This window comes from Trachurus trachurus, assembly GCF_905171665.1.
Source record: "Trachurus trachurus genome assembly, chromosome: 13".
NCBI classification, from domain to species: domain Eukaryota; kingdom Metazoa; phylum Chordata; class Actinopteri; order Carangiformes; family Carangidae; genus Trachurus; species Trachurus trachurus.
Window position 1 is genome coordinate 23,451,054 of NC_139892.1, and position 13,221 is coordinate 23,464,274.

Genomic DNA, 13,221 nt, shown 5'->3' on the forward strand with positions numbered 1-13,221 from the left:
AGGAGCTGTAAACAACGTGTGTCTGTAGTCAGACCTATGAACAGCAAACGTCTGCATTCTCCATTTGTTAAATCCTCATTAGCTCGCCATAATTATGCTCAGTGCCAGCCCTGCTGGGGCCGACTGAATGTGCCTCCGAACTTTATAGTCCAGCAGGTCTTAACTGAACCAGCAGTAAAAAATTTGGAGGCCCATTTAAATGTCTAATTATTCCTTATAATACACAGATTTTATAACTCTGTGGAGAGTACAAGGCAGAGATTGTATTTGACCCAATTCCTGCTGCAGTAGCTGAAGACAGATACACCATTTGTGCCAACTAAACGATTTTAAGATGTAGTTGTCATCTCAAATCTAAACCTCTGAAACAAGATATCAGGAAACTGCACAACCTGCTACTGTGGCCAGGTAATATCAAATAAATCCACAGCAATTATGAAACTAGAAAATACATTTTGTGAAGAAAATGCATGTGAATGCTGAAGGTTGAACGCAATTGCTGAAGCTACGCTGAAAAGGCTGAAGCTGTAGAAAAGAAGAACTTGTAAGCTGTTGAAGAGTTGGAAAAGTGGAAGTCAGCTCAAATACACTACACTACAATCTTCATTATATGAAAAAAAAAAAAAAAGGAATTTATTGACTAGAAAGACATTGTTGAAGATGTTTAAAAATGTTCCCCAAACGTATGATAAATAATTATGGGCTGCTACACAACAACAGATCAAGTAGACAGCAAAAAACATGGCTTCAATCTGTGGCTTCATCATAGTTACAGGGACTCAGACAACATGGAAATTAATCAATAGATAGATAGATAGATAGATAGATAGATCACAATGAAGACATCCATACTGCACTGTGAGTGTTGGTATGTAGGGTATTTGACCTGTAAGTAACTGAAACATGGCCCAGGGAGGTGCAGCAGGTCTGTCTGCATGTTTAACCATGGAAGAGTTGAACAAGAAGAAGTCTGATGCAATGCACTGGAAGATTAGAAGATAAGTGTAAAATGTAAAACAAAATGTACAAAACAGAAAAATGTGTCATTTGAAAGTGGAAATGTAGGCTACATGTCATTTTGGTGTTGAAGTGGTGTAGAAACTTTGGCAAGTTAAAAACAGGAGACACTTTCTCAGGAAATCAGCCATTGATTTTTTTTTTTTTATTGGCGTTAACAGAGACCTGAATGGGACTGACATCCCTCAGAGACTCATAGTTCAAATTCTTTGAGTCTCTCTGCTTTTTCACGCACACTGTGTGAAAGGTGATGGGGTTTGACTACAACAAATGTAGTGTAGAATATAATTTGTGGCCAGAAGGACGAGGTAAAGAGAAAAATTTCAGATGATTTGTTATACCCTCTCCCTCTGAAGATGTCATCAACTCTAGTCCTGGATGAGTGATACACTCCCATTGTAAAATGTGCGAAAATAAATAAATAAATAAAAGTGAATGAATTTAATAAACTGTCACAAATCAAAAATTGTTAAAGATATCACATTGTGTTAACATAAATGTCCTGATAAAGCTGCTTGTTCTGATACTTGAATGGTTTCAGGCATTCACACCGTCAGCTTTCAAACTAATAAAGTTGGAATAAGACAGTCTGCTCAGCACTGACGACAGGACTGGTTGACAACCACCATCATATTTCCTGACACTGTTCAAAGCTCACATTAACTAACGCATTCTCACTATTATTCCACTGACCAAACATCTAACAGTGAACTTGGGGCTCTTTAGTCTTATTTTGGACAAACAGTCATGACTGGTGAGACCTGTGCCTGCTGCGGGCTCTTAAATCAGCACTGTGGACCAGTGGGCTTGTGGTTTGTGCCTGCTGCTAATCAAATTAAAAAACAGAGCCCTCATAACCTCCAACACCGTCTGTCACAGCAAGAGATCAACAGTAAGACCGCTCTCTAATTGGCTGAATGAACTGGACAGGTGGTCGGAAATCATGACTTAACAGTTTCACCTCACAAAGCAGAGATAACAATAAAGAGTCACAGCAGCACTGTGCATTTGATTGTTACAAACTGGTTGTGCCATGTCAGTCAACTCATAGATCTAGTTATCCAAAACATAAATATACACACATTTATCTCTGGTGGATAATAACATGTTCTTTTTTTTAATTTATTTTTTTTATAACCACTATAACATTAAAATGTGACAATATAATAAAATACAATGAAACTCTCTCTGGTTTTGATGAGTCCTCACCCTCTTGTATCTCCTTGTTATCTATAATCATCATCATGTTCAATCAAACAGATATGATGAGGAGCAGTGAGAAACCACTGGCCACATATTTCTCACCCTTTGACCTTTGACCTTATCGGGCCTCTCACGCCTGTTGTTGATCAAAGAAACTGCCAGAGACACTCAGACATCACCAGACTTTCCCAGTAGCTTCCTGGTCTTCCTAACTTAACACTGCCTCAGCCTCTCTGATATAAAAACTCATGTGAAATGTTATACTGTCAAGCTACAGAATACAAGGCTAAGATAAAGGAAGCTGATATTTTTTTCTTTTAAAATAAAACGACGCACGTTTCTTGTATAGTTTTTCTCGACACTATACCACTTTATTTTCAGTTTCTTCTCGCATCCCTTGGTAGCTCATTTAAGAAGAGGACAGACAACATGTAGACCATATAACAAGAAATGACACACAAATATTTGGCACAGTAACTAGTCAGTAGGCTACTAGCCTACACGTGTTCGTGCTTGAAGCTCTTAATTTGAAAGTCCTGACCGGACACAGACCGGTAGTGCTGCTGATGGCAGTGTGTTGACGCCTCCTTGTGTGAGAGGTTGATCCCCTCACTCACTTTCTCAGTGCTGCTGCTCCACAGACAGACAGTCACAGTCCTGACCCGGGATAAGAGGCTTACCTGCCCCGCCGCTCCGCACTGTGTCGGTGGATTGTACGACTGAACTACACTGGTTTATTGGAGCGACGCCTCGGTCTGTGGACACGACTTCAGGTAAATATCACTGATAAACCTACCTATCCGTTGATTTTGTTAAACTTTTTTTCCCCTTTTCTTTCTTTCTTTCATTTCATTTCTTCTTTTTTTGTATCGCCACTCGTGTGTAAATGTGGTCAGTGGACGCACCACGGTCTGTGGCTGCTGCCTACCTGTTGAATAGAGCCATTGTTTTCCATTATAGTACCAACAAAAAGAGGGAAAACGACCAGAGGAACGTTTTATTTGTCAACATAAAAGCATCTGCTACACTGAGTGTGACACTCCCTTTAGTGTCAGCGTGAGCAGCGTGTGAGACAGATGTAGAGGAGAGAGAGAGAGAGGCTGCTATACCTGAATATAGGCGACACGTTTCTTATTATTGACTGTGATCACATAACTCTCAACTCAGTGGTGGTCGTGATTTATTTATTTTTTGATTCACAGCCAATGGGAGTTCTTGGTTGTGGCATTTCTTCTATTAATAGGCCTATCCAGATTAGTTTTACCCAAGTTTGTAGCTATTGGAAAGTGTGAGTGAGTCCGGGTTATAATGGTTTAATAACTAAGCAGATTAGGTGCTGGAGGAGCGCTCAGATGTGGAGCGCCCCGGCTGGCTGCTCCTGTGAGAAAATCCCCAAAAAGGAAGTCATGGTCATTGTTGAGGAAATATTACACAATTTGGAAACACGTCCAATGAGTCAGAGTGGCGATTACACTGCTACCTGTGCTGCTCCAGGAATTAAAACAAAAAACAAAACAAACAAAAAAAACCTCTGTCTTGCCAGAGACAGGATGTCAGGATGTAGCTGGGGGGTTGGTGTCCAAATGTAATCTGAGATAATGAGCCTTATGTTTATGGACATTTCTCCTGAATTTCTTTCTCTGTATGATCTACAGCTGAGTTTGATTCATCCTAAAGCAGGGCGCATGGCTCCTTTTGATGTGTGATTGACAGAGGATTGGCCGATCGGAGCCGCAGGTGATTGAAAATAGACCTGTGACTGTCAGTGCGGATTAGACTAGAAAGACACTGTTTGGTTTGCTCCACTGGTACCAATCAGTCGGGCGGCGAGACGGTCTTCAGGAGGACAGGGATGATCTCACAGGCTGCAGTTACACAACAGGGAGAGAGAGAGGAGAGAGGCTGAACTGGACTCAGTCTTTGTCTTTGCGCCTCAACAGTGGTTAGATAGAGGGATCTTCATTTGTTGTTGGCATCCATGATATAAGTAGCAACAGAAGAGAGGGAGGAAGACAGAGAGAGAGAGATGAAATCGCTTCTCAAAGCCTGTGACAGGCCCAGAGGACTGAGATGACTCAGTGCGCATTGCCTCACAGGGTATTGCACTGTATAAATATGAATAGATTTACTGATAGATTACAGTAGCCTAAAGTCTGGAAATAAAACACATCAGGGCTCCACAGAAAAATTAGTCATCACCAACTCACATCACTACCAGACACACTATATGAAACTACACAGAGGGAGCAAACACATCAGAGAGGACACAAAATTTGTTTGCGTCTATGGCAGCTAAAAACAAACGGATTAGCAGACAAGCAAAAGGCATTTTTTTTGTCAACAACCGCCTGCTGTGTGCGCAATTATGCGTGACGCAAGACCCCGCGGATGACAACAACAATGTAAGGAGCGCGCATCGGGGCGTGTGTTTGTCCTATAGAAGATGACAGGGCCCACGGGTGGCTCCACCGGAGCTCTGCCCTGCTTTCATGGAGACAGGCAGCAAATGGAGCCTGAGAGCAGAAACAGATGTCAGATCAGCCTCCACTGTGGCCGATGATTGCATCACCAGCACTGTCCCAATTTCCAGCTCCCAGCAAAGGTGATGCATGGAGGACATGGGACACCAACTCTGTTTAAACTGAAGCATTTTAACTAAGGTGTCTGCTTGTCTGGAGAGAGAACGTCACTTCTTCTAAGGGATGTTGAAGGGCTCAGACTTTATTTGAGTGTTAAGGTCAATTACTTTTAGGTTATTGGGCCTCAGGGATCAGGCTCTTATAGTACACTATAGATTAAGTCTCTCTCTGTGTGTGAGAGAGCAGAATAGACCTGGGAACCTTAATGACTGAACTGTAGGACAAACATGCAACTCATGCCTCATTGACACCGGAAAGCTTCTCATAGGGCTGTGTGTGTGTGACACATACGTAACATTTTCAGGATGTAAAAGTATGGTTTGTTTGACTTAAAATTACACAAGTAATTATCTCATATTAAAATTTACTAAATTTCAGCCTGACCCAGCCCAGAGCATGGCTTGGGAGTGTGTTGGGGTGACTCTCCGCCGATTACATTTCCTTAGAAGAACAACCTACTTGCTGTCACCTTCCCTGTGGCTCATGAAGGTGAATGTCCTCTGCTTCAGCCCTTGTATGTAGCTCACAATGCTTTTTGAGTGAAAACAGGACAAAGAAAAGGGATTAATATTGTAATTGTGGACCCATTATGGAGTTGTTAAGCCATTAATCAGTGGAGCATGGCTACATTAGCAGCAGTTAAATTGCAGGAATGAATGAGGTAAAATTCTCCATGGACTCAACGAGACACCATTAAGTCATCTGTCAGATCCAGAGTGATGAAAACACACAGCACTACAAAAAAGTACCAAATCAACTCAATTAATCAATGATCGACAAAAACATCCTACAGTTTACTAGAGAGGACAATTGAAGAAATCACGAAAAAAAACATTGGTTTCAACTGGATTTTCAAGCCCTTTCAGACAAAGTTCATCATGAAACAACCTGCAAACCATGCAGTGAATGTTTTCAAGTCACTTCATGAAAAACAAACTCTGTCTAACAATAAAGCCCCTGTATTTCTATTTGTAGTTAATCGATTCATTGTTTTTCCTGGTGTTGAACTGTCAAAAAGTGCCACACCTCAAACAGTGCAAAACTCAGTTTGAAAAGATATAAAATGATGCAACAGAAATTTTGAACTTATTTTTTTCCTCATCCCACAGCTCACACAGCCTCTGTTGTCAGAGGAGCAAGATCTGTTCTCAGCTGTGCAACTCAGAGTCAATATACGTTAATGAGTCTGATGTAACATATGATTTAAGGTGAAACACTGGTCCATGTTAGGGTTAGTGATGATGGTAGGCTATGTGGCAGGTCGACAGGTTTATGACGGGGTTATCTTTATTTGGAAGAACTGTTCCCTTAAATATCTGTAGGGCAGATCTAAATATCCCAGCTCTTGTCTGAGTCGAACACAGTAATTAATCAATGGGAAATCAATCAGTGTTGAAATGTAACCGAAGCCGTCCCTTCAGCGCCGTCACCTTTCTGAACTAGTTCTGACCGGTTCACTACACTGTTATTATTTAGGTGTGTTTGTGTTGTGTTGTGTTGTGTTGTGTTGTGTTGTGTTGTGTTGTGTTGTGTTGTGTTGTGTTGTGTTGTGTTGTGTTGTGTTGTGTTGTGTTGTGTTGTGGTCACGTGGCTTTCACATTTCACAGTCTGCTTGTTTTTGTAGACTTTAATGGAGCAAACAGAGCGTGTCCTCCCTTCATTACATGTGATAGGTTTTTAACGCTGTTATTTGTTCCACTTCTTTGCATGACTCTGCTGAGTAAATATAGAGTTATTGTTTTCTTTGGGTTTAAATGAGGGCTGGCAGGTTAATGTCTCCCTTTTTACTATTTTTAAAAACCTCATCTTTGGTTAATCTGGGGTTCAGACGTTCAGACAGTCACATGGAGAGACAGTCTGTTGTGTCATTTGTGGTTGATAGGGTAACATAAAAAAATTGTAATAACTAATCTGCACTTTAGTACTATTTCTTCTTGAATGCTAAGATAAGCCGTTGGTTATTTAACCTCAAAACCCGATTATTATAAGATGATTAAACCTTTTCTATCATCATACCTAATTAATTTCATTGGAAATACTTTGATGTGGCGTATTATTTATGTCCGTCCACTTCTCTGAGTGTGAATGAGACTGGGAGTCCACAGCTTTGCCAGCAGCTCTGTACAGTTGAGGCTGGTGGAAATGTCACTAGTTCGGTCATAAACCAAAGTCCTGGACAAAATTAAATCTTAATCTGATGAACGCACTCGATGAAAGGTCCAGAGACCACAATGTTATTAATATAACCTTGTCTGGGGACCATGAACGCCTCCGCCAAATTTAACAGAAACCCAATCCAAGAGTTGTTTGGATGTCTCAGTCTGGACCCAAGTGTTAAGTCCATAGTCTGAGAGCATGGCACCACCCGTCTTTATGAGAGCAACACAGTAAACTGAGCTGCGTTGCTTTAATAAGGACCAGTGGCAGCAGGAGAATCTCTTCATCTGGGACAGTCATGTGTATGTGTATATGTAGGCCTATGTGTATGTGTATGTGTATGTGTATGTGTATGTGTATGTGTATGTGTATGTGTATGTGTATGTGTATGTGTATGTGTATGTGTATGTGTATGTGTGTATGTGTATGTGTATGTGTATGTGTGTGATCACAGAGGTGTGTCAGCACTGAGCTGATTACAACAGATCTACAGTGAATGTCTCTCATGGATGGACCAACTAATCTGGTGCTTGTTCCACTGGAGCCACTTCTGTCCAACTCCTGTTGGCTCAGGGTCAGGGTCAGGTTAGTGACTCAGCACTTTACTGCAGAAGATCATTACACAGAACTTTGTATCTGTCATCTACTAACAATACGGTTACATCTACAACAGTTTTTTCAATAGGATATAAATGATGAGATTAAAAGTGAAACAGGCTCCTTTCACATGTTGAAATACAGGAATTTAAATCTATGAATTACTTGGTTAATCCCCAAAGGGAAATTCACGTATGGCCAAAATCTCAACAACCATCGACTTTCCAACCACGTTTATCTCAGTTTGAAACAAGAAATGTTGTCTTTATGCGTTTTAGCCTGTAAATCGCCAAATCAGTGTTTACTCAGACGATTTGTGTGGGAGAGGTTTTTTCCCAGAATTGTGGCTCATGTATAAAATGAAACTTATTTTCCTTTTGTGCAAACTGTTAAGTGAGTTTGTCAAAGCAACTCGCAGGCTTTGTCTAAACACTCTAAACACGAGTAACATTTAACTGTGCTTTCTTCATTATTTATTCAAGGTAGTTTATCAACTTTGTGATAATGTGATTTAGTTTTTTTTTAAGTGCAAGTTTGAGATATACACTGTAGAGTAGATACACTGCCTCTAACCAAATATGTTGCTCATAAAAAATTTAAAGAAGGAAAAAATATGGTAGTTGGTGTTGATAATGTGTCCCTGAGGCGTGTAACGTCATGCAAGAGAAACACTGAGCAGCTCTGCGTGTTGTAATGTGAAGAGACTCCACCAAAAAATGAAATACTGCAGTGTGTCACCACTCAGAGGAAACCTGACAGCATGTTTATTCCAAAGAACTGTGAGGACATGTAAAATACAAGAGGGACATATTAACTTCAGCTGATGTTCAGCCCCAGAATGAAATCATAGAGGATGTCGGTTTACAGAAGAGTTGGAGCAGAACGTATTGAGCATAGAGTGTGTGGGGCTGATCATTTGAAATTATATTAGAGCTACTGTATTTACCATTCAAACTCACGTCATGCTCACCTCAGACTCTCTTCTTATTTTAAACTGTCATACAGCAACAACTCTCATACAACAACTCTCATACTCTCATACAAAAAGCAGAAGTAAAAGTAAAGTCATTAAGAAATCATGGGCAAGCCCATAAATTAGAATTGTTCTCAATTTATCTTTGTGAAACTGACTCATGAGCAGAAACCTAGACGTCATCTTGCACAGAAATATTTGAATAGTTAAGTAAAAATGCAGCCAAACTAAAGCAATAAAATAAAATAAATAAAAAATGACATTTAACAATACTTGTTGACAGAAGTCCTGCGCTGGTTTGATTAAAACCCACTTTAGATCCTCAGAATCCAATCCCACTCCCACTGGAGAATAAAGATGACTCCGAGTCTGTATAATAAATTAAAAAGTTTGAAGTGTTATTTAATAAAAAATGATCAAGTTCCAGCCATAATGTCACTCACATGACATCGCTCAGTGTCTCTCAACATAACGAGGGCCTGTCAACTGAGGGTCATAAGATAAACACCACTCAGAGCTCTGCTTCTTAACAACAGTGAGCATACATTCAACCGCACAGCATCCAGACATGCGTCAAGTCACAAGATCTGAAAATTACATAAGAATAAAAAAACTACATTCATGATTAAATAACTGTTAAATATTCAGTTTGTGTGATAGAAACTTAAGACCTGATTATTTTTTAGACAAATTCAAATCCAAACTTTATTTAGAAAGCACATTTCATGCAGACTCAATATGCAATTCAACCTCATTCTCGTCCTCTGTTGAAACCAAACAAAAGCAGGTGATGGTACTCTCTTAAAGTGGCTTTTTTTGTTTAGATTTTATATCCTAACTTAACTTTTGTTGAAGCGTGGATGTCCTTCTTTAAATGGTCACAGCCTCTTTCCGGTACTGAATATCTGAGGTTTCCCTCTCTCCCAGTCCCAGCATCAAACAGTGCAACAGTTAAATACCAAAAGGGACATGTAGGACGGGGATGGGATCACAAGATCACAGAGCCCTCAGGCTTGACCCGGGAGTCATCTCATAATTCACAGTGCTTTTCTCGGGGAAAGAGGTTTTAAGATTCTTTCACTGATAACAGGCCGCCACTTGAGACGAAGATGCAGCGTTGTGTGGCCAGGAGCTTTTTAAAAAAAACAACCATTTCCATGCAGTAATTTGTGTTTCCACCAACGATGCTGATGGGTCTTGGGGAATGCGTGACCAATTTTCTGGGCTGATTCACTGACTGACTCACTGTAAGAGCAGCCTCAACGCCCACGAGTGTAACTGCACTCACATTGTCACACAGTTTGGGGCAGGCAGACCCCGCTGAAGCAAACACTCGGGATTCTTGGAGTGTTTTCCAACATCATGTCCTCTGGCTCACTGAAAAGGAGGTTGTAAATCTCCCCCTGCCTTCATTCCTCACTCCCCCAGCTCCTGCCTCCTCCCTTCCCCTTCGCCCCATCTATCTCCCCCCGGCTTTTCCTCCCTCCACCTCCATCCCTTTCAGCCACTTTCTGACTCGTTTTTCTCTCTGGTTTCTCCTCACAGATCTCCAGTGTTTTGATGTCACATTCCTGAAGTGTCTGAAGAATTCAGAGGACTAACCCGACAGCAGACAGAGATCATATTCTTCATCCCCTCCATCCCTCTTGCCTGAAACGGGATAAACAGGAGAGTGTGTATGTTTTGAAGAGAGGCGGGCCCAGTGTCTGCTTGGATATGGCTTTTCTGTGTATGAGAAAAAGACAGAGGGTGCTGATCTGAGGTCAAGGCCTTCCTCCTCTCCCCCCTTCACCCCCCAGAGTCACATGTCAGTGTGAGGCACAACCCCCGGAGTTGCTGTTGCTACACTGACCGACCTAAATACTTGTATACTCACTCTGAGAGGCAACACAGACTGGATCTCTCAGCTGGAAGTGGAACGGTCCCAGAGAGTTTCTTATCCAGTGAGTTTGCTTTGCGAGCTGCTCTGTTTGCTTTAGCTACATTTCTCCTGCTGGTGTGAAACACCCTGAGAAACCGACCTCTCCTCACACAGAGACTGATCCACCTTTACAGAAGCAAAATGCCGGCAAAGACGCCAATATACTTAAAAACCACAACTCCCAAGAAGGGAAAGAAGCTGAAGCTTCGTGACATCCTCTCAGGTGACATGATCAGCCCCCCGCTGGGGGACGTACGCCACAGCGCCCATGTGGGTCCCGAGGGGGAGGGCGACATGTTTGGAGATGTGGGTTTCCTCCAGGGTAAGATGGACATGCTGCCGTCCCTGGCCCGGGCGCAAAACGGTCACTCGCGCTCGCAAAGTGTGGAGAGACGTCTGGACGATGGCTACACCGCCAAACAGGACTCACACAGCTACGCCTACAACGGTTTCCACTACCAGCACTCTTCCACTGGCCTGCTGAAGACCACCATCTCTATGCCCGTGTTCATCGCCCATGAACAGGCCCCACCCAAACCCCCACGCCTCCACCTGGATGACCCCTCCCCTCCCTCTCTGCCCTCCCAGCAGAACTACTTCTACCAGCAGCAGCAGCAGCCGCCGCCCACAGAGACCGGCCACAAACAGGCCAACGGCCACAGTCACACAGAAAGCCAGCAGCACCCGACTCTGTCGCTCTGTGAGAATGGCGTGGTGGGCCGTTTGGCGTCAGAGCCGTGCCGTGACATCTCCCTCTCCCCCGCCATCCGCAGGCTCGTCCCCTCCTCTGGCTCCTTCTCGGAGGTTTCCTCCGAGGACTCCATGTCAGAGACCTGTGGGCCTCTGGATGTTCGCCGGGGCCTCAGTCTGGACTCTGACGCTGGCCTGAGCAACGAGGATCTGAGGAGCGAGCGCAGCGAGTCTCCCTGTGCGGCCTTTCATCCAGTCGGTCTCACAGCCTCGTCCAATGTGTCACGATCAGAGTCGATGGCAGGGTTAGACCTGGATCTGGGGCCGTCCATCCTGGAGGATGTCCTGAGTATCATGGACCGCTACAAGGCTGTGGACGATCGCTGTGAGCTGTGAAAGTAAAGACTGACATGATTTACAGATATTTTTTTATACATGGGTTAATATATCCTTAAAAACTGTGAGACAAAGAGACTACAGGAGGACATGGCATGGAGCAGTGTGAAGTGCAGGTGGTGTTAAAGGAGGCATGTGGACATGATAGTGCTGAGACGAGATGACAGCAGGCGGGGCCACAGGCTGGTCCTTAGGAGCCTTTTCAAAGCTGAAGCTCAGACTCATGAACACTCAGACTGTCGGACGATAATGAGCAGATCTGCTGTCATCTAGGTATCATGGACCCTGGAAACACACTCCTCTTCTCTCTGGACTAAATGTCAGACACTATCCATATTGTACAGGCTGAGGGTTTTCTCTCCGTGTCTCTGCTTGTTAACAGCCAACTGACTTAGATGTACATGTGTAGACTGACCTCGGAAAATGGGAGAAATCACCAACTGTGAACAATATTCAGCAGCAGCAGGACTCACTTATGGTGGAAACCACAACTACTAATGCGTTGTTGTTTTTTTTACAATATAGGATGTGCATTTCTTCAGTAGAGATCAGACACACACTCAGTCATACAAGGCTGAACTGCAATCATAAATAGATGATCTGTGCATCGTCTGTGGCCGTTCACTACAATGCTTCAATTGCAGATTAAATGTGAAGAATGCTAATTTTACTGTTTCTGTAACAGATGAAGATATAAGCTTAAGTGGTTTCTACCTGTCCTCTAGTGTCTCTTTTGAGAACAGCTCTGATCTTTCAGTGGCAGACCTCTTTCTTTAGAGAAGAGGGAAATGGAGAAAGTTTATTCCGGTAGTTAATAAAATTATAAAATGCTTTTTACATGTAAGACAAATGCAGCTTTGTAAATCATTTTCAGATATCGGTCTTTTTAAAAAAACACTCATCTTCCATGTTGTGGCTCACTGTCGGCCTCCCTGATATTCACTGTCTGCATTATCACAGTAGCCTACTATTCAAATGTCATTTATGCTGTATGTATCACTGTACATGTATGAATAAAAGGTTCCTATAATAATGCTTTGGATTCATTCATTAATCTTCATACACAAACACGGGTTGCAGTGACATTTTAAAACACATTTTTATAATAGGCTATATTTTAAAAAAAATACTAAAAGTAGACTTTGATAAACACAGTATGAGTCAGATATCTGTACACCTGTTTTGAATGTTTTGCCAGAAAGAAGGGTGTGTTTTTATAGTTGCCTTAATTGTTCTCAGCATACTTTCCATTTACATGCATCTGAATGTGTAACTAGAGATTTGTTTCTTTTGCTATGTTTTTTATATCTGCCTGAAAGCTTCATGAATCGAGGTGCTTCCTGATGGTTATTACCTTTATTTCAATGAGTTTAATCAGCAGCATTATCACTGATGTATCACAGTAGGGTCTGGTTTGTAAGCTACTAGTAGAGTGTTTTATTCCTACTTTCACTGTGAATTTAAGGACGGCTGAGATGGAAGCCAATGAGGTGTCGGGTTTGCTGAACATCACACAATCGGAAAGGCAGACAAACCCCCCAAGCCTTTTATGTAACATCTATTATCACTGCTTCAGTCAGGGGCAGGTGCTGACAGCACATGGGAAACACAAGGGGGCAGGAAGAAGA

At 42.3% G+C, this 13,221-nt stretch overlaps 1 protein-coding gene across 1 annotated transcript; it reads left to right on the forward strand.

Moving 5' to 3' along the window:
* Nucleotides 1–2,866: 2,866 nt before the first annotated feature.
* Nucleotides 2,867–12,568, forward strand: LOC310996193 (cdc42 effector protein 3). The gene is made up of 2 exons (XM_083985575.1): nucleotides 2,867–2,993; nucleotides 10,132–12,568. The coding sequence occupies exon 2, from the start codon at nucleotides 10,649–10,651 to the stop codon at nucleotides 11,591–11,593; it is 945 nt and encodes a 314-aa protein (XP_083841701.1). The 5' UTR covers nucleotides 2,867–2,993; nucleotides 10,132–10,648; the 3' UTR covers nucleotides 11,594–12,568.
* The last annotated feature ends 653 nt before the right edge of the window (nucleotides 12,569–13,221 follow it).

Coding starts and splice junctions, on each gene's coding strand:
- LOC310996193 (XM_083985575.1), top strand. CDS start 10,649: ATGCCGGCAAAGACGCCAATATACTTAAAAACCACAACTCCCAAGAAG.